The 26924-nt window shown below is 38.4% G+C and overlaps 1 protein-coding gene across 6 annotated transcripts in view; it reads left to right on the forward strand.

Moving 5' to 3' along the window:
* Positions 1 to 26723, forward strand: part of PHLDB2 (pleckstrin homology like domain family B member 2) — a 105519-nt gene extending 78796 nt beyond the window's left edge. For all 6 annotated transcript variants that reach the window (XM_087439580.1, XM_087439579.1, XM_004436592.3 and 3 more), the window contains 6 exons: positions 9980 to 10187; positions 16271 to 16361; positions 17545 to 17691; positions 19561 to 19780; positions 23723 to 23808; positions 24744 to 26723. In XM_087439580.1, coding sequence (XP_087295706.1) covers positions 9980 to 10187; positions 16271 to 16361; positions 17545 to 17691; positions 19561 to 19780; positions 23723 to 23808; positions 24744 to 24884 — 893 coding nt within the window. In that variant the 3' untranslated portion in view covers positions 24885 to 26723. The remainder of the gene's footprint in view (positions 1 to 9979; positions 10188 to 16270; positions 16362 to 17544; positions 17692 to 19560; positions 19781 to 23722; positions 23809 to 24743) is intronic.
* The last annotated feature ends 201 nt before the right edge of the window (positions 26724 to 26924 follow it).

Raw genomic sequence — 26924 nt, forward strand, 5'->3', positions numbered from 1 at the left:
CTTCAGGCCAATGTGTCCTTATTGATCTTCTGTTTGGATGATCTACCCATTGATATAAGTGGAGTGTTAAAGCCTCCTACTATTATTGTGTTACTGTCAATTTCTGTTTTCATGTCTGTTAATAATTGCTTTATGTATTTAGGTGCTCCTTTGTTGGGCACGTAGATATTCACAAGTGATATGTTGTCTTGTTGGATTTTTCTCTTTATCGTTTTGTAATGCCTTTCTTTGTCTCATGTTACAGTTTTTGTTTTAAAGTCTATTTTATCTGATGTAAGTACCCTACCTTTGTTTTCATTTCCATTTGCGTGGAGTATCTTTTTCCATCCCTTTTTTTCAGTTTGTGAGTATCTTTAGGTCTGAAGTGTGTCTCTTGTATGCTGCCTGCGTATGGGTCTTATTTTTTTAATCTATTCAGCCACCCTATGTGTTTTGACTGGAGCATTTAATCTATTGACATTTAAAGTTGCTGTTCCAAGTATGTACTTATTGCCATTTTGTTACTTTTTTTCTGGGTGTTTTTATAATTTTTCCCTGTTCCTTTCTTCTTCTCTTGCTCTGTTCCCTTGTGATTTGATGGCTTTCTTTAGTATTATGTTTGGGTTCCTTTGTCTTTATTTTTTGTATATTTATTATAGGTTTTTGGTTTGTGATTACCATGAGGTTCATATGTAATAACATATATAAATAGCAATCTATATTAAGTTGATAGTCTCTTAAGTTTGACCTGTTACTAAAAGCCCTTCAGTTTTTACTCCCTCCCCACGTTTTATGTTTTTGATATCATATTTTACCTCTTTTATTTTTGTGTATCCCTTAATCTCCTATCATTGATATAGATAGTTTTAGTACTTTTGTCTTTTAACCTTGATACTAGCTTTCTAGGTGGTTGATCCACTACCTTTAGTGTATATTTGCCTTTTCCATTGATATTTTTTCTTTGATAATTTTCTTATTCCCATTTGTGGTCTTTTCTATTCCACTTAAACAAGTACTTTTAACATTTCTTGTAATGCTGGTTTAGTGGTGATAAACTCCTTTAGCTTTTGCTTGTCTGGAAACTCTTTCTCTCTCCTTCGATTTTGAATGATAACTTTGCTGTGTAGAGTATTCTTGGCTGTAGGTTTTTTCCTTTCAGTACTTTGAATGTATCATGCCACTCTCTTCTAGCCTGTAATGTTTTTTCTGAGAAGTTAGCTGATAGCCTTATGAAGTTTCCTTTGTAACTTATTTCTTTTCTCTTGCAGCTTTTAGGATTCTCTCTTTATCTTTACTTCTTGACATTCTAATTATGATGTGTCTTGGTGTGTGCCTTTTTGGGTTCATCTTGTTTGGTGCTCTCTGTGCTTCCTGTACCTAGATGTCTGTTTCCTTCTTCAGGTTAGGGAAATTTTCAGCTATTATTTCTCCAAATAGGTTCTCTGCCCCTTTGTCTCTCTCTTCTCCTTCTGGGACACCTATAAGACAGATGTTAGTGTGCTTGAATGTTGTCCCAGATGTCCCTAAGACTGTCCTTAGTCTTTTTAATTCTTTTTTCTATTTTCTTTTCAACTTGGGTGATTTCCTCTACTCTTTTGTCCAGCTTACTGATCTGTGCTGCTGTGTCATCTGCTCTGCTGTTGATTCTCTAGTGAATTTTTCATTTCCATTATTTTATTCTTCAGTTCTGATTGGTTCTTTTTTATATTTTCCAATTCTTTGTTGAAGTTCCCACTAGGTTCATTTATTCTTCTCCCAAGATCAGTAAGCATCCTTATGACTATTAGTTTGTACTCTTTGTCAGGTAGATTCTCTCTGTTTCATTTAGTTCTTTTTCTGAGGATTCGTCCTGTTCCTTATTTGGAACATATTCCTTTGTCTCCTCATTTTGCCTACTTCTCTGTGGTTATATCTCTATATTAGGTAGATGAGCTATGTCTCCTGATCTTGGAAATGTAGTCTTATGTAAGAGATGCATTATGGGGCCCCACAATGTGGTCCCCTGTCATCACCAGTTCCAAATGTCCCAGGAGTGTCCCCTGTGTGGGCTACATGTGCCCTTCTGTTGTGGTGGGGTTGCTCTTGCTGCCGGCACATGGGTAGGCTAGGCTGACCCCCAGGCTGGATGATTTTAAGGCTCAGCTGTGTGTGGTTGCTACAGTGGCTCTATTGGGCAGAGCATCCCCCAACATGGCTGCCTGTGAAGTTTAATAGCACACAACTACTGCTGTTTTGCTGTTAAGTGAGTCAGGCCCCCAGTGTGGCTGGTTGCTAGGCTCAGGGGCTCACAATTGCTTCAGGCCTCCAGTGCAGCTCCCCGCAGCATGCTGCTGTTGTCAGCTCTCTAAGGAGTGCACGTGGGTGGGGCCGGCCCCAGGTGCAGCAGCACACAGTCATTTCAGGTGTTGGAAAGTGGGGCATCGCCCCTGTGTGGCTGTTTGAGATGGCCAGCGGCACAAGTCTGCCGCGGCCAACATGCCCCACTGCCTGAGGGCCCACACACCCTGCCAACACAGGCCCCTGCGCACATACACCCCCCTTGATGTGGAACAACTTTCCCCGCCTACCTGGGCCAACAAGTTCACCTTGGGCTTGCTGGTGGGCGGGGCCAGTCCCTAGATTGTCTATGGTGCTCTAGGGATGGGACAAATCCCTACCTGAACTAACAGGCTAGAGGAGGGAACCTAATGGTGGCTTCCAGTGTCTGTGTCAGCACAACCCAACTAGATTACAATAATGGCTGCCACTAGTGTCTCAGTCCCTGGGGGGGTGGGCCCAGCCTCCTCCTGTCTCTCCAACATGTGCTCCAAGCTTAGTAAGTGAGATTCTTTTACCAGTAGACTGTGCACTTTTCTATTTGGTGTTTTTCTGTCGGTATCTGGAACAGGTGAATCTGTGCATGGGCCCTTTAAGAGCACGTTTTTGTTTCTCTGAAGTTTCTCTATCTTTCTCTGAAGAGAGTTTTTCTGGGGGTACTCCCCATTGGTTTTCAAAGCCAGCAAAGCCAGGTATTATGGGATCTCACCTCGGTTGTGCTGGGATGCCCACTGGGGAGCTCAGATCCCCTGCCCCCCCAGGAAAAGCTCCAGACTTTTGAGATCACTCCTGGCTGTGAAGTACCACAACTAGGGTGTTTTTTCCTGAGTGGGGCTGTATTTCTGCCTCTTCCACTCCTGTCAGTGTTGTCCCTTGTTATGGGGGTTCTTTTTATCCAGTGTCCAGATCTCTCTCAGAGGAAATTGTTCCACAGGCAGTTGTAGATTTGTTGTGTCCGTGGGAGGAGGTGAGTTCAGAGACCTGCTACGCCACCATCTTCCAAACTCTATAATGGGGTTCTTGAATTGTCTTTGTGGGGCTAGAAGAAATTACTATAATGCAGTTCCAGAAGTGAGCTTCTCATTGAGAGGATCAGATTTATTGTGCTAACACGATAATTTAGGTCAACAATTTATATTAGCCCTGACTTTTGAGCAAGCGTGGTGCCAAGAATGCAAATGAATGACACAATCCTTGCCCTTCAAATGTTTGTAGTCTAGTGAAGAATAAAGACACACAACAAACAACTTCAGTAAAATGTGGTAAATGCAGTGATGGAGGTATGCCCAGGCTGTAAAATGAGATGCGATGGAATGGTGGATATTTGGCTTCTCAAGGCATTCATTCAGGCATTAGTGGGATTTAAACCCTTCCCTCCAAGTAGACTGGGGTTCAATTCTGACTGCTCAGCCTCTCTGCTAATGGATAATCACTGGTTTCCCATCAGAAAAAAAGAAAAGGAAAAATTTTATATATATTTAAATATATATATATTTTGGTGTATGTATATAACGTGTATATTTGTGTGTATAAGTGATATACATATATATATCACTTGAATGAAGTTTTCAAATCTTTACTAGAAGTGATTTAAGAGTTAATAGATATGTCAATTATACCTCAATTTAATAGAAAGAGTTAATAGAGGTTGTAGTATATATAAGATAAATTTATAATGTATGAGAGGTTTACATTACTAACTTTTGAATCCAATGCATTTGATTGAACTTGTCTTTCATTTTCTTTACCATAATTTCTCAATAAGATAAAAATATCTCTTATGATTTATAAATAATATAAATAAGTCTTTATATTTTGGCTCTCATTTACCAGTGTTCACTTGTGGGTCAAAGTCTATTTTCTGTTGAAGCATTTTTCTGCTATATTTATAGACCTCTTTTTAAATGTATTTTCCCCATTGGCTGAAGATATCAAAGCTCCAATTGGCCACAACACCATACTTTATGTTGGAAGCATTTTCTTAAAATAGAGAGTAAGAAAAAGTAAACCTTTGTGCTAAATGGATAGATTTGTAAAAATCAAGAGCTGTTAACATTATCATGTAAGAGGATTCTTGGGAGACTATGGTGAAACTGAAGAGATATTTGATCTCTATTTTTTTTAATCTCCATTTTCCCCTCAAATAATGGGAATCCCCATGCTAGGTTCATAGAGGAAAACTGAAATTCCCTTAGGTCACCTTAGGAACGTACCCTCTGCAAAATCTATTGTCTTTGACCTATCTTTTGTGCTCTTCTTCACTGGTAGGTCTTTTGTACACCCAAGAAGACTGTAGCTCTAAAGAGGTATTCCTCTTAAAGTGTTTCATGTGGTGCTGATGAGACAGCTTCTGAGGAAATAGAGAACCATCATGGGTGTGTTGATCTAAGCAGATCTGATGTGTGTTGTGAGGCCAGCCTGCCACCTTTGACGCCCCCACCCAGAGGAGAAGGACCAGGGACTGCAGTAACTTAGAGCCACAATAGATCGTAAAATAGGCAGGACTTGCTAACTAAGCTCATACAGGGGGACTACAAAGACCAGGAAGGATAAATCATAATTTCATTTAGAATTGTTTCACTAGCACTTGTTAGCTTCATTAAAATAGCAAATGCAACTAAAGTTCCATGGTTTTGAAAAAATTGGACCTTCCACGTTTTCGTTAACTCAAATTTAATAGATCTTATCAATTTTTTTGACTTATACAATTAAATGAACTGTTTTTTTGCTGCTTCTTCATAATGGACACGTCAAGGACAATGGTGTAAGTATAAGCCCTCCTTCAATCAGCACTGTCTTAATGGAACTGACAACGTGAATAGTGCAAACGAAGCTCTTCAAGAGCAGAGTTTAAAACAGAGAGCCCAGGAACTCAGCTCTTAAAGTTGTAATGGTTATTGGCTTTTGTACAACCTGTGAACTATTCCTTTGTAAGCTTTAGAATGAATGAAATCTTTGTCCTTTTGTCTTCTCTTAAATGCAGGGAAGTCCAAGAAAGGTATGACAGCCTCTTTGTGTGGTGTTTTTGTTTCCTGCAAATAGTGAAGGGTCATTGTCAAGTAGTCTTTAAGAAACGATCAGATTTAAAACTGTACAATGGTGGATTTTCAGTCTAATGATTATTCCTTCTACACAATAGACAGAAATTGTTGTACATTTGCTAGAAACGCACTGCTGGGTGCAGCTGCTGTTCATTCACAGGCAGCTGCATGACCCTCTTTGTTTTGGTTTTTTATTACAAGGTCAGACCATGCAGGAAACATGAGTGCTTTAGAAGCATTGCTTTGTAAGACTTAGGATCTAGGTAAAGAAAAGAGTGGGCATTGTGATGTATATAGGCTAAGTGTAAAACATGATGTTTCTCCTTTAACAAAGGCCAGGTATAAATAAGGAGGCTAGTGGTGGGAGGATGGAAGGATTCGGGAGACTCCTACTTATTCATTCGATTTGAGCCTATTTTATAAGACAGACAGTGGAGAATAAAGAACAGTTTAAATGACTGGCTTAAATAAATAAGATGCTTATTACTGTGGCTAGGCAGTAGAGATGTAGGATGTTAGTGGACTGACTTGTTATAAAGTTTGATGAACTGTGCTTCCAATAATTGAATGGCCTTTTATAAACCTTAGCTCTTAAAAACTATTTGTTACTGTCTGTTTGGAAATAAGGATTGTTTTATAGCTATAATCTTGTTTTTATTCTCCCTGTATTCTAACTGTATACAATTATTCTAACTGTATGCATGTTTCATAAGCTTATTATTTTTTTAACTTCTTGAGTTCTTCTCTGTAAACTCAGATTTAATCTAAAACTGTGAACATCTGACCTTGTTAACCTGGTATTGTTACCCACACCATCAGTGATTGCATGTTGGAAGTGCTGTATATTTTTCCTGTCCCCTTGTCATCCTTTTTGATCTTGTATCTTTTTCCCTTTCTCCATCATTCTCCTTCTTCATTCCTGACTTGTCCTGTACCTTCATCTTCCGGCTGTGGACTATGGTTAGGAAGAATGAATTTCTCAGCAGGTGAGCTATGAAAGGCTGAATTGTCAGAAATACTGAATAATTTTATCCTCTTAAAGCCAGGTTATAATTTTAAGTCATCTCATTTTGTATATTAAGGCCTAGGTAACCATTTTAAAGTATATAACACACATTTGGAAGATATTGGCAAGGCTACATATCCCTCAATGGTCAACTCACTAAGAACTTTTCAGGTCCAATTAGCCAGAATTTATGGAGACTGGCATTAAAAAATAATAATAATAGGGGCTGGCCTGGTGGCATAATGGTTAAGGTCACGTGCTCTGCTTTGGCAGCCCAAGGTTCACAGGTTCTTAACCCGGGTGCGGACCTACGCACCGCTTATCAGGCCATGCTGTGGCAGGCATCCCACATATAAAGTAGAGGAAAATGGGCACAGATGTTAGCTCAGGGCTACTCTTTCTCACCAAAAAAAACCCCAAAAATAATAATAATAAATGGGCCTTGTACATCCAGTCTGTTGGGTCTCCCGGGCTGTGAAGAGAGATGAGTTGGTTTGGGTTCCGTATATGTGCTATGCTTAGTGACAAGCCTTAGATATTATCAGGTCTCACTTTATAAACTACCCCTGCAAACAGCTATTTCTGGCTGGATAGGGAGGATCTAGAGCATTTACAAGGCCTTTTTTAGTTGCTGCCCCACTGCTGAATGTTATTCTTGCTACATAATTTAAAAACAAAAACAAAAAAGTAGTCTCCGGGGTTGGGAAAGTCTCATTTTTCCCAATCCGGTTGCTTTGCCCCACCCCACACAGTGGATACATTCCACTTCCTTATTTAGCCACTAATTCAGCTGGAATTTATAGATGAGAAAGTGAATCCATTCAGTGACTATTTTGTGACATCTGTATGCTAAGTAAATAGGGATGCTGTGGTGAATAGGACATACGTGGCCCCCTCCCCGATAAAGTTTACACCTGCTCTGGGGCTGCCTCACTGCGCCAGCACTTTTTCTTGGGCTTCCTACCAGGGCACCCTCCTTCAGTCAAGGACTGTTTCCTCCGTCAGTGTTATCTGTACCTTTGGATGGCCAGGCCGTAACCTGAATCCCAAAACCAGCTCTCCAGAATCACACTTGTGCAATTCCAGGGTCACAGGGGAGAGGCTGATGCCCTTATTTGTAATCGCAGGAGTAACTTGTTTTTTGCAATTGTTCAGGAGAGAGGAGGCTAAGTCAGGTGACAGTTGAGTTCACTGTGATCAGTCAAGTGTTGCCAGTTGGGAGAAACGAGCAGCTCCATAAGGGAGAACATTTCCACTCAGATCCCCAGGAAACAAAAAGCCTGTATTGGGAAAGATATGCTCATTAGCAGTAGGCTTTCTCATTTAAGTTGCCATGAACATGGAAGGTGCTTATCCTACCACTGGAAGGATGGAGCGTTCTCTCAGACATAGAGCCAAACCTCAACAAATAGCGAGGTGATCTGGGAATTTTCATTCACAATCCTTAGCACAGTACTCATTGTTATGCAGCTGTTTCTTGTGCCCGCATCTGAAAAATTTGAGTCGTTTTAGTTTACTGTCTCCCTCACCTGAAGGTGGTAAGCTCATTTTCTTATTCTGTGATACTTTTGGAAAAAAAAAGTCCTGGAAGATCTGAGGAGCAGGGCATACAGTTTTAAGAAGAAATATATTCACCCCCTTTTCTGCTTTTCTGAGAAAGTGTTAATTGCATCGTAGGGACTGTCTTTTCCTCGTTAGGAAAAACTGAAGGTGGAGGGAGGTTGTCTACATGTCATTGCCAAGGAGGCAGTTCTTGTAGGTTTTAAATTACGTCTTTTAGGGATTTGTTTTTCATACTAAAACAAGGAAATGTCTTCCATGGAGTTGGTGCCAATGTGGAAGTTTTCTTTGCCAGCAAGCCTTTTTTGAAAGCATAAGGAAAGATATGTGTGTGACCTTTTCAAATAATTTCTGGTGTTCTTTTTTTTTGCCCCCCTCCTTTTCATAATGAATAATTGGAAACAATTTAAAAGGAGCAATTAGTAATTCCAAAAGTTCAAGTATCAAAGGTAAATGTTTGAGTAATGAGTTATTTTGCCTTTCTTAAAAAAAAGGCGCAAGCTCGATGCTTATGTATGTTCTGGCTCCATGTCATGCTTTATACATTAATCATGACGATTAGTGATATTCTGTCTAAAGGCTCACAGTGTGCTTCTGTGTTTTGCATCTTCCCTTAGCTAAGTGATATGTAGCTTTGACATGTGTGTGTGTGTTTATAATTTATAATTACAGCTTATATTAAGAAAACTTATTTTCCCAGAAATGTCTTCATCTAAACTAACATATTTTCACTTAGATATCTAAAACTGCTCCAAATACTAATGGCATGCAAACTCCTCATGGAACTAAAATCATTTTACAGAAACTTTTGGTGTATAATACTTGGTTAAAGAGTCATGGATGTGGCTTCTGTTTTTAAATGGAAATGTTTAATCCACAGCTGGGGAAGCTGTTTGCAATCACTTGCCTTCTTTGCCCTCCGGCCTGCTTTTTGGCCATTTCATTACCAATTAAAAGCCTCACTGAAAGCCTCCTAGGTAAAGCACAAGAAAAGAGGTGAAATTGAAAGGAAAGAAAAGAGTTTCCAGTGGTAAACTCTTAATAGATCTGGTAGTAATTTGCTCAGGGAGAAAGAGATTGCAAACTACAGTACTGGCTAGAGAAACATCTTTTTAATGAATTAAGGGATTTATTTATCAGCATAATCCTTGCTTCCCGAGTATATGGTAAACAGAGAGTTGAAAGGAAGAATAATTCAAATTGTGATGCCCAAAATCAGCTACCAGAGAGCAAGCCATAACAATAACACCAACTAAAGCCGATGACCTAATGCACCAGCTGACCAAGTCCCAGGGTCAGGAAACACCTCTTATTAGTGGCACTTTTTCTCCTATTGATGCAAGTCCTACATTTTCATACAGTTAGTATCACCAACTAGCTGAAAGCTGACAGCTAAGGTGGAAAAAGAAGAGAGCTGTATATATAGCAATTAAGAGGAGTACAGCCATTGGGAGGATTGTTGACTATGAATGTTTTAAAAAAGTAATTGGCAGACAAGAGAAATTGAAACAAAGCATGACAAAAATGTGCAGTTTGGATCTTAACCAGATTAAAAGTGTTAGTGATGAGATGAGTGAGATACAAGTTTCTCAAATCCTACCCCTCGATGATCCACCTGCTGTTTTATGACCACAGCAAATACTCCTTAAATTTGAATACCGTTGAAGAAGTGGCTGCCCTAGGACCCTGGGGTTGCTTATCTCTAGGGGTCATCTGGCTTCACATGAGCCCAGCTAGTCTGAGAGGATTCCGAGAGCCTTTCAGTGTGTTTCTGTTTTGTTGTGTGTGTGTGTTTCTGTGAATGCTGATGTATTATTATCAGGTGTGCTGAGATGTAGGCATGACATCAGAAAGTGTCAAGTGATCCTCTGACAAAAAAGGTCACTCCCAAGACCACTTCTTTGAAACTCTTGCGTGCATTGAGCATGATGCTGTTTCTTTGATCTTCTTGGCTTCAAAACAAATTAAACCAAGGCCCGAGTTTCATAGGCAGATGTTTTGGGTTGCTGGTTTGAGTCTTATAAGATCTAAGACTGAAAAATGAGGCATACTAACATATTTATGGCTCTTTTCTTAGGGTATAATCACCAACAGATGAGCGAAGGACAAAGGCAGAAATCTTCTGAATTTTACAACCGCACAGCATCTGAATCAAACGTCTACTTGAATAGTTTCCACTACCCAGACCACAGCTACAAGGACCAGGCCTTTGATACTTTGAGCCTAGACAGCTCTGATAGCATGGAGACTAGCATCTCTGCTTGCTCACCTGACAATATCTCTAGGTAAGATTTATTCATGGGGAAGGTTTCTGGTTTGGACAAGCATCTACTGGTTTCAAAAAGTAAAACCATCAATTTAGGGCAAGGTATATGTACAAGCCCAAATTTCTGAGACATAAAGAGTCTATTATGCAGAAGAGGTTGGTTGTCACGGTGGCCTTTGCAAGTAATTTCTTTGTAACCTGTGTCACTTAGCCATTCAGATATCCTGTAATCCATTTTTCTCATTTACTCTATTTCCTTTTGTTTGAGTTCACATATATACTGTGCTTCAAAATTGATTTGCCTCTGTTGGTTGACACCAAGCTTCATTAAGACTGCTTTTGATTAAATAAAGAAATAATTTCCAACAGTGGAGTAAGAACTTTGAAGGGTTTCTTGCCCTTATGTTTCATTAAAAGGAAGGCTTTGGCTGTTCTGCATATTAAAATTTTTGCAAGGATTTAACCATTCACATTTGTGTTCATACTTTGAGGCAAGCACAGGTGGTCTTAGGGAATTATAGCTAAAGGCACATCTACAATACAGATCTAGTCATAGTACTCTTCTTCTTCCAAAGCTTTTATGATGCCCGACCACCTTGTGAATTAAGTCAGACCCCAGAGCCTGGCATTCTAGATCCAGCCAACTCCCTATTCATTCTCTCCTCTTGATACACCCCATAGGGCTTCTTTTTAATTGAGTGGGTGATGAAGTCTCAGATCTCTGTACCTTTGACCATATTGGTCCTAGCCCTAGAATCATATAGTTTGTTCATTCATTCATGTAGAGGCTCCTTCATTTCACAAATGCTTATAGAGTACTCTCAGTCAATGGTGGGCTGGAGTTAGCTCATACTCATACTGGCTGGCAAGAGCCAAATGTGCACATCCCCTCCTCACTGTGATAAGTGACGTCATGTTGGTAGCTTGAAATTGGCTGTGGTGGGAGTGCCACCATCTACCCTAAAAAAATCCATGCTACCCTAAGATCAGTTTGTACCCGTTATTATGATGGAAAGTAATATGAAAAACATCAGGAAAGAGAGTAATAGGGAACTAATTTTTGGAATGTGTATTATGACAACACATTCTTAATGGGAACTTTCTGAAGATAAATAGAGAAATAAAAGACTAAAATTTTTTTCTTTTTAAGATTGTTTTAAAATTATGTATTAAAATACCCTGAAATTATACATATATTAAAGAGGTAATTCCATGCTGAAATTCTAGCAACAGAAACTTAGTCTTGTGGTTTATTATGTCACAAAAAGCCATTCATAGAATTATAGAATTACTCAGAGTTGTGGGTACATTTGCCCTTCACTTTTTGTCGAGACATCATTTTTGTGTCTAGCAGAGAGTTACTGGAGTCAATGCTTTTGCTTTTTCAGCATCATTACTTACACTGTAAACAAACATGAAGCTTAGAAAACAGGTCTTGGGTCTTAGAAAACAGCAACCAAAAGTTATCCATTCTGCATAAAATCTCTATTCTGCTAAAGTTACTGAACTGCCGTATAGAAGGCAGTGTTCTGCATACCACCTACAATCATACTTTATTATTAATATGGCAGTTATTAATTTACTAAGCCCTGACCTTGTGCTCATACTTTGAGAAAATGTTGAGGAAGCTGATTTCTCGTGATAGCTTAACTACCAGCCGTGTGTGTGCGGAGGGGGAACAAGACTGGGTGTGGGGTTGAGGGCAATCCGTGGTTGAACTTGGTTTTAAGAGATTCTTTAACCAGAATTTCAGATGCTTCCAATCCCTTCATTTTAGGCAAAGATTAGTATTCTGATTTCTACCCTAGACAGCCAACATCCAGTGTATGCATTTTATTCCAGAAAATTCTCTCAGAAGAGATACTGAAAACTAGAGTGATTTCAGAGGGGGGCAGCCAACTGTCAACGGGACCAGATATGTCACACCACGTGAAAAATGGTTACAGAATATTAGAGAGGAGAGGGCTTGTTCTGTTCTTCTAATACTCAAGGAACTACTGAATAGAGAAAGAGTAGACATTTTATAAGGAGCAATACTTTGCTTAAGCTGAAAAAAGTACTTGAGAAGATTAATGGAAAATAAATATTCTGGGACACTGGCTCTTCATTTAGTGGCAATCTTGGTGCACTGAAGGCAGACTGGAAAAAATTGACGTGTCTTTATAGAAAATTTCGTTTAGCTGCATGTTTTGTTTTTTGCTTATTTATTTCTGATGTGACGGAGTTCTTGTTTGCTCTTCTTTCATCCTTTTTCTGTTTTTGCTTTTGCCTCCAAAGTGAAAATTCTAAAAAGAAGTTCAAATTTTGCTGAAAGATAATATTTTTCAGCACTGAAAACCTCAAATCTGCTATTTAGATTCCTTCAACTTTGATGGAAGTTTTGTTTTTCTTTATGAATGTGGTTTTTACCAAAGTTGGTCAGATGTAAAAGAAATCATCAGTTGATAAAATAGCAGAACATGACTAAGTAGAGAAAGTAGCAAAACTAGTCATCTTTGTCCCATTCATGGCCCAATGACTCAGTATCATCAGCATTCTTAGAGCAATCACACAGAAGATCAGAAATTTGTGCCTTCCTTATGAAGAAGGTCAGGGGTTGGAGCACTAGAAAGAAGCATTACTGCTCTAGTAATTTGGATGGGCTGAGAAAGCAGTGATGAGTGTCCTGTGCTACAGGTAATGCCTTATAAAGCTTATCTTAGTGACTTCAGACTCACCCTTTGCATGGGAGGTACTAGGCCAAATGGCATTTCATTTGTTGACACTTTCACTTGCCGTGATATTGATAAGCCTAGACTTCTCTCTGAATTCCATTGCAGTTTGCATTTGCTTTTCACTGTAGGTGCAATTCTGTCAGGACAAAAAAATATCAAATGGTGGCAACATAGTATCATAGAGCAGCAAAAGTTTTGCTGAATAAAAGTGGTTTACATATCAAGTAAATATTAAAATTAACAATAGCAAAAATCTGGCTATAAAAAACAAGTAGGTGTCCATGGATAAAAATTAATTTTTTTAAACAAAATCACCAAAGTAGCTTTTAAAGTATATAAAGTATAGTTTAAAAAATAGGTTGCTTTAGGTACCTAAAAGTTATGAAGACATGAAGTGGTAAATGTTAACATGTACTTTCTATCAACTGTTTTCAGAAAATTCAGTTCATTTGGAGCAAAAATTAAGACGTTTATGGAAACATTGCCAAATAAGCAGATTGAGTATAATTGGCAGAAAATTAATTAGAAATATCATAAAAAAAATAGAAAACACCATGAAAAGTTCTAAAAAGTGAACAGAAATATTTAAAGGTGGATAGATGTTTGAAAACATGCCCCCAGGATATGCCCAAATTACAAATATATGAAAAACAGTGAACCGAAAACATTTGTTTCTAACCAAGTTATTTCCAACCAATTCATCTGGATAGGTTTCATGTGGCTTCAGGGTCAGCCTTAGGCCAGTGAATAGAAGCTGTAGAAAGAAAGATTTTGATTCAATGTATCAATATTCTGACAATGTTGTCCAAACAATGAAGGAATGGACACAGGGAGTTTCCTGTAATTTACAATATTCAAGCACAAGCTAGATGCAAAATGGGGATGTGGGAGAAAGAATAAGGGACTGATGGGGGTTAAACTATTGGTGAGTGGTTTTTTTTGTGTATGTGTGAGGAAGATTACCCTGAGCTAAAATCCAATGCCAATCCTCTTCTTTTTGCTCAGGAAGATTGGCCCTGGGATAGTATCCGTGCCCATCTTCCTCTACTTTATATGGGACGCCACCACAGCATGGCTTGACAGGTGGTGCATCGGTGTGCGCCCAGGGTCCGAACCTACGAACCCCGGGCCACTGAAGAGGAGCGCACACTTAACCGCTGCGCCACCTGGCCAGCCCCGGTTTTTTGTTTTGTTTTTAATTAGTGAGTTTTTAAGACCTGAGATTTAGTGAAACTCAAATTACTTATTTGCAAATTAATTGGAGACATAGGACATGCATATCTGATGTCACACATAACACTGTAGAATATATACATAATTTTGTGCTATCATATGGTCTGTGTGATTGTCTTAGGCTTTCTCAGTTGAGCTGATGAAGTTTGCCCCTTTTCCATCCATGAAGTCGGGTATTCTCAATAAAGAGGAATATAAATTCCTGCACAAAAATTAAAGATTTTTTTCTTTAATTCTTGCTGGTTGAAGAGAACAGAACTTACCCTTTTGTACCTCCCCCAGCAGTTCATAGAACTAATGAGAAGAAATTGTGGTGTTCTTGTCTTTCTCAGGAGAAAACACCTGGCCAAAAATTGGCCCAAGGTAACCCTGCAAAGTACAGCCTTATGGTTAAGCTTCTAAGGATCCAACATTTGTAAGACTGTTCCTCTCCCTGATGGATGCATTTTATAATTGAGCTAGCAGTACTGATTTTTTTTTTAAAGATGTATCTTTTGTTAGAGCAGTTTTAGGTTCACAGCAAAATTGAGAGGAAGGTATAGAGTTCCCATATACCCCCTGCCCCCACACATGCACAGCCTCCCCCATTATCAGCATTCCCCACCAGAGTAATAAAATATTTGTTACAATTAATGAACCTACGCTGACACATCATTATCACTTAAAGTCTGTAGTTTACATTAGGGTTCACTCTTGATGATGTACATTCTGTGGGTTTGGACAAATGTATAATGTCATGTATCCATCGTTATAGTATCATACAGAGTATTTTCATCAATCTAAAAATCCTCTGTGCTCTGCCTATTCATCCCTCCCACCATTCCCACCTCCCACTTCAAACTCTTGGCAACCACTGATCTTTTTACTTTCTCCATTGTTTTGCCGTTTCCAGAATGTCATATAGTTGGAGTCATACAATATTTAGCCTTTTCAGATTGGCTTTTTTCACTTAGTAACATACATTTAAGATTCCTCCGTGTCTTTTCATGGCTTGATTGCCTGTTTCTTTTCACTGCTGAATAATATTCCATAGTCTTGGATGTACCACATTTTATTCATTTACCTACTGAGAGATATCTTGGTTGCTTCCAAGTTTTGGCAGTTATGAATAAAGTTGCTATAAACATCTGTGTGCACAGTACTGATCTTAAGATAAACCATATGTCCTGTGTTACTGCAGTCATTTATCTGTCCAAAAGAACTCTTTGCCCTGTGTTTGAAACATCCTAGGTTTGAGTTGACCAACAATATGATTTTGGGAGGCTATGCTAAAAATTATCTTATTCATTTTTATATGAATGTGTCCAACAAACATGAATCCCTACTGTGTGCCTGTCTCTATGCTGTGGAGGATACAGGCACAAAAGCCTCTTTGTCCCCAAGAGAGTCTAGAAAAGAAGACATATATTTAAATGACTATACAAGTATACATGCATAAGAAATAACACTGGTTCTCCATGGCTGGAACGTCAGAGTAAATAAGTTTTGACCTAGGCCGTGGTTGCTTTTTCCCGGAATAGTCAAATAAAATGTAAACAGGTTAAAAGTAAAATTTTTTTAGCGTTAAACTTTTTCAAGTTCTTCTCTTTTAGTTATTCTAACTGTTCTTTCAGCCTTCACTCCCTTTGGTTATTTTCTTCACTTGTTTGTGTGCTGTCTTTCTCAAAATGCATTTCTTTTGAAGCTCTTGAATCCTTAATACGGTTTCCTCATTGCTGTGGTGGACACTGGTATGGTATGGTATTATTGACAAAACTGGCGACCACCTTTCTATTGCACCTATAGGAGAAGTCATTTTTAAATTGGCTTCATCATTTAAAAAATAAAATGTCCACGTGTATAAAGGCACACAAAATAGCAGCTGGTAACACATATTCCCAAACCAAGTAAAGTGACTTTAAACTTTAGGTGTCACCTACATAGAACTTTGGTGATAGTCTTGTTGGCCTGGCATCTCTGAATAATTAAACTAACAGGAAGGCCTCCCATAGGCTGTAATTTTTAGACTTTGGAGGAAGCATTTTGAGAACACACTGTGTAAGATCTGGTTTTGGTTTGTTTGTTTATGAGTAAAGCACTTTATGTGTGTGTATGTGTATTTGAAGAAACATCAATCTGAAACAATATTCTTGAAAGGCTTCTGTGTTTTATTCAGTGCCAGCACTTCAAATATTGCCAGAATAGAAGAAATGGAGAGACTTTTGAAGCAGGCTCATGCAGAGAAGACACGGCTGCTTGAATCCAGGGTAGGCTTAATATCTTTACGCCAAGGGTCAGTGATGTGGTAGTTCAAGATACCCTGCACTCGACACCAGGAAACTGCCCTTGGGACTCAATAAGCAGTGTGATCTTGGAGTACTCACTCAACCTTTCTTGGCCTCATTTTCTTTTCTTTTTTTTTTTTTTGTGAGAAAGATCAGCCCTGAGCTAACATCCATGCCAATCCTCCTCTTTTTGCTGAGGAAGACTGGCCTTGGGCTAACATCTGTGCCCATCTTCCTCTACTTTATATGGGACGCCACCACAGCATAGCCTGACAAGTGGCGCATCGGTGCACGCCCGGGATCCGAACCCATGCCGCCAGCAGCAGAGCGCGCGCGCTTAACCGCTACGCCACGGGGCTGGCCCCTCATTTTCTTATCTGAAAACTAAGGGTCTAGGAGAGATGTTTCTAAGGTTCTTCACTGCGCTACAGTTTTTTGTAATTTAAAATATAGATAGTGTTGACATAGACTGAAATGAATGCCCTGTATTGTATGTTCCCTTTGATGACCACTCTGTTTGCCTGCCAAGGAACAAGGAGGAATGTCATGTCTCTATGCATTCTCCCTTCTTTGCCAGCTTGTGTTAACTGCACTATTGTAATAGTAAAAATCCCACGTTATTGTGAACGTATTTCAAGCCAGAATCTGAACTTCCTTAGGAATCCCCCCAAATGCCTTTGCATCCTGCCTTAATGGGTACCTCCTTTCCTCTTGTAACTTCCCCCATGTGCGTCCTCTGCGACCTTCGGCCAGGAATCCGCAGAGCAACAACAGGAATTGGAAGGACTGATGGCCTTCAGTTAGAAGATGGCAATTGAAAGAAGGACTCAATGTCGTGACTAGTGTTGGGTGAAAGTTTTTCAGGCTTTTTATTTAAAATGAGAAATTTGTGGTCATCAATGTGAAATGACTGGACCTAGTCACAAGCTGGATTTTCACTTAATGTTCAATTGTTAATTAAATGTAGTGGTTGCATTTCCGCATGGGATGATTTTGAAAGCTCGGTGAGTGGTGATTACAGGTGTTTTAGTCTAGGTTGTATATTGTAAGAGCCTCGGCTTTAAAACCAAGAATTGGCCGGTGAGAATTTTCTTTTTGCTATTAGTTGGACTCATTTGAGTATAACCAATGTGTCTTAAAATTTGTTCTGCATAATGATATGTAGGAACGGGAAATGGAAGCCAAGAAACGAGCTCTAGAAGAAGAAAAACGACGCCGAGAACTCCTGGAAAAACGATTGCAGGAGGAAACTAGCCAGAGGCAGAAGTTAATTGAAAAGGAAGTAAAAATAAGGGAGAAACAAAGAGCACAGGTTGGTTGTCACTCCGGATCGATTAGAGTAGGTTGCCCCCTGGTGGTCATTCTATAGAAGATAGTCACACTGTGAGGATGCCTTCTGCTGCACTCTGCACACTGGCCCTTGACGTGCAATGGCTAAGAGAAAGATGTGCATTAGTGAGTGAAAAAAAATGTGTGTTTATTTCAAAATAAACACATTCATTGGAGACCTACTGACCAAATGACACTTTTCTCTAGTCAACATTTTGATGAGAAAGGCACTTTTTCTTCTACTCATTTTTGGACTATATTTAAAAGGGGAATGTTTCTTGAGCAGCTTTGAAAGATGCAGCTGGGTTCACTACTGAAAACAAATGCAACACCCAAACTAAAACCTTTGGTTGAGGAAGAGAAGAGGTCCTATTAAGCCATCTTTTGGAAGCAAACACTCCAGAACAGGATACTTTTACCAGCTCAATTTCTTGGTGGTAGTGTTAGTGTTAGATAGTGTTAGCGTTAGTTCTTGGGAGTGGTAACCACTGTATTGTCACACATGTCCCCTATGCTACACCAGTTCACACACACGTGCACAAGATTACTGGACTCAAGCAGAACTCAGGAAAACCATCCATTTTGTTTAACTTCCTATCTTGGTCATCATAGAGTTTGATTCTCTGTTCTTGTCACCAGAGCTGTTTACATAATGTATGTTTTCTGATGAACTAAAATAAAATTTTGTTAAGTACCGTGTAATTTAAAGTTCAAATCAGTTTCCCCAAGGTTTACTAGACTTAAAGGTAAAAGGTACTATTTCCCTTATTCTCGATAGTTGCTGACAGTTTGACAGTACAGCAGAGAGAGGCTGTCTTTAAGATTTTGTGTGCTTTGAAGGATCAGTAAGTCTGTGACATCTGTCTACAAAGTACCACAGCATCAGGCAAAATATTGAAGGAAAAATACAAAGTAAAATTTGTTGGTTTTATTTCATAATGCCAAACCCCTGCCAAATTCTGATTTGCAATGAAGGTCATCCAGGCCTGTTTGGTATCTGAAGCCAAACCCAAAAGCACAATTTTATTTTAATCCTAATTATAAGTTTTGCCTCCAAGTATATGATTAGGTCATTTTCCCCAGGGCAAAGGGGTGGGGGGTAATTTAACAGAATAAAATAAAACACCATTTTAGAAATATTACCCATGATGATCTGAGCTTCCTAGATTAGATGAAGCTCTACTCCAGCCATAGTAAGATAAAAGACGTCTGTGTACATCTTTTCTGTGGCTGGTCCTGGATAGCTCATTGGGTACAGCTTTGATTCCACTTCTTACCTTATTTTAGCTTTGCTTTTGAAAACATACATACATCTCTGCCTTCAGTTTCTATCAGACAGTGTGTGTAAGCTGATGTGTACAGCTTTACGAGATCTTGTGGGGGTTGTACTTACTAAATAATGTTCAATCAATCAGGTCATGTCTGAGATTATTTAAGGAGAACTGTTGTTAAGTTCTCTGGCAGAGAGAACTTCTGGAAACTTTACAGTGGAGGAGTCCTCATCTGTAGGAAGCAGCCCAGATAAATTCATGCCTCATTTTCCTGTGTTTTTAAGTGCTAAATACATCTTTGAAAGCTAAGATAAATGACATTTTTCCATTTTCTCATCTGCATATTTCAAGAAATAGAATCTATTGGCCTGAGTTTATCTACTTTTCTCCCCATATTGTAGCATCCTTCTTAAAATACTATCCACTTTTTAGACTCCAAATGATAATGTTTATCTTAACTTCTCAAAATCACATGGGCATTGTAGCACGTAGGCCTTTCAGTTCATTTCCATTTCTAAACATTTGTGACCTAAACGAAACAAATAATTAGCTATAGATGAGATGGGTTTGCGCTTTTCCAGGCTCGACCTCTGACACGCTATCTGCCCATCCGGAAGGAAGACTTTGACTTACGGAGCCATGTAGAGACTGCTGGCCACAATATTGATACCTGTTATCACGTATCGATCACAGAGAAGACCTGCCGAGGATTCCTCATCAAAATGGGTGGAAAAATTAAAACTTGGAAAAAACGTTGGTTTGTTTTTGATCGGAATAAGCGCACCTTCTCTTATTATGCAGGTGGGTGATAAAAAAATCTAAGTGGTGTATTCAAATCCAGAACCCTTTGTTAAAGAGCAAAGGCAGGGGCCAGCCCCGTGGCATAACGGTTAAGTGTGCGCACTCTGCTTCAGTGGCTCCATGGTTCGCAGGTTTGGATCCCGGGCACGCACCGACGCACCACTTGTCAAGCCATGCCATGGCGGCGTCCCATATAAAGTAGAGGAAGATGGGCATAGATGTTAGCCCAGGGCCAGTCTTCCTTGGCAAAAAGAGGAGGATTGGCACTGGATGTTAGCTCAGGGCTGATCTTCCTCACCAAAAAAAAAAAAAAAGAGCAAAGGCAATAAAATTCAGCGTACATAGGTAGATTGGTAAGTAATAGAATTAATGGTAATATTAACTTTGTAGATGTATATTACTTTACTTGGACTTGAGTTTACATCACAACTAGAATAGACTAACATAATTTTTAAATAGACTGATATAATTTTTAAATAACATAATTTTTATTATTTCTAGAGAGGAAATTCATATCATGTGGATTTATAATCTGAATATCAATATTAAATGGAATTTATTTTGAGACCAAAGTATTGTCTTTTAAGCCACAAGGCCAGAAAAAAAGGTTTCTACTTATTTATTTATGGCCATATGCCCTATTTAAGTCACACACAGTTGGGCATCCTTGGCTGACAGTCATTCAACTATAGTTTATAAACTAGAATGGTCATTTAAGCATAGAGAGTAAAGCTCATCAGTGAACTAGTGAATAAGTAAGTATTTATTAAGTGACTGAAATATTTTTGGATTCTTTGAATGATGGATTATGAGAAACATACCCTACTGAATCTTACTATATAAATATAAGAATATTTGTATAAATGATGTACTTATTAAGAAGCCTCTTATTTACTCTTAGATCACATATGAACTGTGTCCATTATCCGCACGAGTATAGCTCTGCTTTCTTTTCAACTGCTGAGGAAGTGTAGTCTTATACAAGAGGTTATGATGAGACGCTGGTTTGGGGTGACTGTATCAGCATTTATGAGCATTGTCAGGAATCGTCATAAAGTGTATCAATGTAATAAATAAAAGTAACAGTCCAGTCATTTAATCTATAGTGTGAGTCAGGATATGTTTATGAAGAGAGGTGTGAGAAAGCAAGAAGCATGTGGAAGAAAGGAAAGGAAGAAAGGCTCTGGAGCCGCAGAATTGGGGTGAGGAGAGGTAGGGGGCGCGTGGAAAGTGAGGAGCTCTTCGGGTGGGGTTACTACAGTGGCCAGCGGCCTGAAGCAAATGGCCTGACCTTCTCAGGTTCCCTGCTTGCCTCTTTAGGGCTTCTGACCTTGGGTTTTATAAGAATCCAGAGATGTTCTCTTCGGTTAGTACAATAGGAAAGATGCCTATTTAATAAGAAATGCCAACTTAGTGTCTGCAAAATACATAAACAAAATTTGCTGTGTGCTCACTTAGAATTTTCCAAAAATAAAATTTTAGAATAACTTCAGACAAAACAATTTCATCTTCTTCTCTGCTTCTCTCTCTGGGAGCCCTATTTCATTCTTTCATCTGTCAGTCGGGTGAATGGTTCAGTGCCCCTTCCTCCTGACCCATATCAGAACCTACACTCCTCACCATGTAAATGCATTTTTCCAAATTTCAACTTCTTGTGATCAGTTTTCAATTTTTTTTTAAATACCAAAACCTTTCTGGTATATGAACAATTACTCAGAACCCTAATACATAAAACAGACAAAAATTATATTTAATTCAGCTTTTTAATATGCACATATTATATAATTGACCAGTGAGACCTAGTTTGACAAACGCTCCCCATTTGGCTCTGTTTACAGCCATCATCAGCTTTGTCCCGCACCCCCACTCTTTCCCAAAGCAGCACCACGTGCAGCAGTAGATCAGCCCACAGGCAGTCAGGCAGATTGCAGTTCAGGCTGGATGTGATCCCACAGGCACCACGCCCCTTCAGCTTGTCAGCAAGGTAAAAGGACATGGTGTGTGTGAAGCAGCTGTGAATGTGAGCGCTGAAAGCTCGAGTCTCAGGTCTCTCTGTTCACTATGACCCTGGCTTCTTTGCTTGGCCTCCTACATATTAACTGGGTAACCTTAGAAGAGTCTCTAAAGGAAACTGAGGCAGAGAAAATATGTCAATTGATGGGATAATGTTATTGAGATAGAATGAATAGCATTATCTCATCAATTTACAATAGCATTATTGGTTCTCTTAGTTCACGACGTCCTCGTAAGGCCTGTATTTTCCATAGTTCTTTCTCATATATGAAGTGTCCTACAAACAAAATTCATTCCCCAGTTTTCTGCCTGCTGGAAACACTGACAAGACTTACTTTTATCTCCAGATTTTATTTTACATCTATTTTCAGAAAACAAAGTATTATTGTATTCCCGTGAATATTGCAGAATCCTTTCCAGCAAATTTTTGAGAGATATACTGACCTTCTCTTTTAGAGAAACTGGTGGAAACCCACTGAACATGGTATTAATTAAAACAATATTTCCCAAGGAAGAGCAAAAACAAACACAAATATTGTCCATGGTCAGATAAGTTACGGAAATGCTGGGTTCAGTGCAATTAAACAGGTTTATTTTCTGCTGAACTTCTCAGGGCCATTATTTTTCAGACTAGCTTTTTATTGTTATTGGAAAAAAAGGACATTCACTTCGTAAAAAATTCAAAATACAACTAAGTATATATAATGAAAGTAAGTCTCTTTCCCGTCACAAAATTTCTGACCTTCTTCAACACTGTGAAGCCTGAAATATCCTCCTCAGATTTTCTCTATTCACTTTTATGTATGTTTCAGTATGTATATGTATTCTTTCTTTTTTAGTACAGTTGGGATCAACTATTCACTCTGTTTATACCTTTCTTCACAAAGCAATATTTCAGGATTTTTCTCTAATGAGCACGTGCCGATCTACACACCGTCTTTGCAGTGGCTGTGTAGAGTTCATTGTATGGCTGGTCTATGATTGAATCAGTTAAAGCTTAAGGAGACCTTTTGCAGCCTTGTGCTGTAACAAACACAAATCCACGTGCACATGCCTGAGTAGCTCTTCTACGATATGGTTTTAGAAGTGGCATTGCTGAATAAGAGGACTTTTGCATTTATAATTGTGTTTGTGTTACCAAATTGCCTTCCAAAAGAGGTTTGCACTTCCATCAACAGGGTATGATAGAGTCTCTTTCTCTGTATCCTCATCCACGCTTTTGAAATACTTTAATATACTCACATGCATTATGATTCCCGCAGAGTTTGTTACAAAATATTTCAAGAACTTATTAGATCACTGAGTGATGCTGTTTATTTGGTTGACAGTTTGGTTGTTCGTTTTTCTTTTGATTTTTATGCAAATCTAATGAAATCTTTGGAAACAGTTTGGAAAATGATGCATTGAAAGGATATTAAATTACTGACATGAAGCTCTGTTGAGAACAGGATAAAAAATCAAGCATGCTGGACAAGAAATTTAATACGAAAGAAATATAAATAGAATATTATTTTAAATTATGAGTCAAAAAAACACTTGTTACAACTTTCATTACAACAGATCTACATATTAATATTTCCATTACAATGACTGTCTTGGAGAACATGGGGCAATAATTTGTATCCATGTCAATGGTGTTTATAGTGTGTGTGCTAACCTCACAGTAGTTCTGGGTTATCTTTTGACTGCTAATTTGCTGAAGAGCCTTGGGCAAAGTCCCTTTGGTTTGGGGCTGATAATTCCAACCGTTTTTTTCCTTTTTCCAATATAGAATGGGGCTAATGCACTAACCTAGATTACCTGAATTAATTGTAGATAATTTAAATATTACATTAATATTTTGATGATGATGATTGTAATGAAATTATAATTTTTCCTGTCCATCAGTGGTCATAAAGTATTTATTTTAACACTCATCTATCATTGCAGACAAGCATGAAGCTAAATTAAAAGGCGTAATATACTTTCAAGCCATTGAAGAAGTATATTATGATCACCTCAAGAATGCTAATAAGGTAAACACTGATTTTCAGATTCCTACAATTTGAATGCATAATTAATTATGTTGGGGAAAAGATGGGTTTTTGTTTTTTTTTTTTAACTGCTTCTTCGCCGGTTTTTTTTTTTTTTTGAGGAAGATTGGCCCTGAGCTAACGTCTGTTGCCAATCTTCCTATTTTTCTTTTTTCTCCCCAAAGCCCTAGTACACAGTTGTATATTCTAGTTGTAGGTCCTTCTAGTTCTTCTATGTGGGACGCAGCCTCAGCATGGTTTGATGAGCGGTGAGTAGGTCTGCGCCCAGGATCCGAACCAGCGAACCCTGGGCTGCCAAAGCAGAATGTGCTAACTTGACCACTACGCCACTGGGCCGGCCCCGGAAAAGATATTTTTTGACTTCAAAGCAATTTAGATTTGTTGTTCTGACAATGGATAGATATGATTAGAATGGTGTTGGAAAAGTAAACATAGAAGTAAAGTAATTAGTGCAGCTGATCTTTTCATGAAAAAAAAAAGTCATGTCGAAGTGAGGACATGTTGGTTTGGGAGATCCTGCCAAGTGACTCTCTGCTGGAGTTCTAAGAAGGAGTTACACCTAGTTATGAGGAGGCTCATGAGGAAGGATCTTAGCAGGGTTGAGAATTACAGCTACTATTTATGGAGCACCCACTATCAGCCAGGCACCCTGCGACAGCTTTACAGAGTAGCTGCCAAGAGGACTGATGAGCTCTCTGTGAGATTTCTTGTGCAGCAAGGCCAGAAAGATAGTCAATCTTGAGAGAAAAGATGTTGGGGGCAGGGATACAGTTTATACTGGAGCAAAAGTAATGCCTATGTACATTTCTATAAATTGGAACTTTTAAGGAAGAAGAAGCCCTCGCATATGTCTGTCTTACTTAATGTTATAATTTCAAGATGTTTGTTTTACATTCTTTTCCTTTTTTGATTTTTAGAGTCCTAATCCATTACTCACCTTTAGCGTCAAGACGCATGACAGAATCTACTATATGGTGGCCCCATCGCCAGAAGCCATGCGGATCTGGATGGATGTTATAGTTACTGGGGCAGAAGGTTATACCCACTTCTTGTTGTAGTGAACTGGCACCACAGTCCACTTCAGGGCAGACTGCAATAATCTCTTACAAGAATGAAGCCATATTCAATCCCAGGTGGAAAGACGCAACAGACCCATTCTTTTAACTGTGTATACTCAGAACTCCTTTCATATTAACAGAAGTCATTTGTAAAAGAGGAAGAAAGGGTTTTAAGTCAAAGCTTGAGCATAAATAATTCAAAGCTTGATCATAAATAGCAAAAGAATTGATGTGCCTATGAGAAAAAAACCCACTATTTTGGTAAATAGCATCACTTATAGGAACATTTCTTATAAACTATTTTTTATCAATTGTTGATTTTGGTGAAATAAACTAAACAGTTTACAAAATATCTGCATATGTGCTTGGAAATATGAAATTATTTTAGCACCCAAGTCATTGGCATTGACATTATTGGTAATCAACTGGCTTTTTTAAAAAGGAGCATTTTACTGAAGGTTATTTTATAAATATAAGCAATAAAGGGTTGGAGGGGAATATATTTTAGGAGGAGTTTTGCCCAAATTTTTAAATACTGCACCAAAACCAAAGACTTGACATGACTTCTGTTTAATAGTAGTAGTTTCAAGTGATGAACTGCAGTTAGTGTTACTCTACATCTAAACGATATTTTGATGCCATCAAGTGTGCAGGAAGTTGACTTTGAAGAGTCGCCACCGGCATAAGCCACATACATATATAGCAAACCACTTTTTGTAACAGAAGAAAAAGCTGTGTGTTTCAGAAAGAAGCAGTCTTAGAAAGACATTCTGTCACCCTGGGCGATTTTACACAAAGAGAATATTTAGTGTTAGGAGCTTGTTTTGCTGAAGATTTCTCCATTCCCAGTGCTGAAAGTAAAGGCAACTAGTAGTCGATTTCCTTTAGATTGTCTGCTTTCTCTTTGTTGTGGAGCATACCTGTTCATCGCAGCCTCACATGATGTAACTATGAAATCAGAGCTCTGTTTTCACCAAAGAACAGACCAATTAAAATGCTTATTTACAGAAGTGGTATAGTTCTATAAAAAGGCAAATGAAGTTCAACTTGATGTTCTCTGTAATGTCCTATTGTATTATGTATTTCTTTACAATTAGCCTTTGTTTTTTAGAGTTAAATTAATTTTTGTTGAATGAAATGACTTCAGGCAAGTCTCTTTTATAACAGTTTTTCAAAATGCCATTTATCCTGGTTTGTCATGTTGTGTGTGTTTGTAAATATGAATGAACTCTTTCCTAAAACTTGGCAAATGAATAGAAGTAGAAAATAATGATGTTACTTACTAGTACAAGGTGAAATGATTAGATTAGACGAGTCTATAAAATCTTTGTCAGGCCTGACTGGGTACAATTTTTTTTTTAATTTGTAGTGTGGTTTGTATACATGTATGCGTGTTGCCAATAATAAGATTTTGCAACTGGATGACACATGATTTTACTTGAACAGTGAAGGACAAAATCATGATTGCAGAAGATATTTTTATAATCTGTATTTTCAGAGATCACCCCTAAACTCTGTAATGATCTAAGAGAGACATATGCAATTGCTAAAATTTTGTTGGTTAATGTAAAGATATAACTTTTCTGTACTGTACTTTACTTTCTTCATAGGAATTTATAAAGATATTTTAATCAACTTTATATCTTGCATGATGTAGCAAACCTTTTAAATATGTATGTTAAAATATGTTGAGTTTGGATTAAAATGTTGACTAGATTTCAAATTTGAAAATAAATTCATCTCTCATTAGGAAGTTACCTGTTGGTAACATGATGGGGGATGGATTAATCAGCAACAGTGTGATAGGAGAATCTACATAAAGGTTGTGTGCTAACATGATTTGTAGTTTATAAACTGAAGTAATTAGAAGTATCTCTGGTCACATTTCTGTTGCTTACAAAATGAGATAACCCCTGAAAAATCTGATATCTTACTGTCTGTTTGCACAGATACAATTATTATCGGGGACTGCAAGGACTGTGTTTGCTTACCCTTCTATCTGATAGGGAAAGAATCATTTGGGTGTGAAGTAACGCTCTA

This window comes from Ceratotherium simum, chromosome 15, assembly GCF_057802395.1.
Source record: "Ceratotherium simum simum isolate JZ-2026a chromosome 15, ASM5780239v1, whole genome shotgun sequence".
NCBI classification, from domain to species: Eukaryota; Metazoa; Chordata; class Mammalia; order Perissodactyla; family Rhinocerotidae; genus Ceratotherium; species Ceratotherium simum.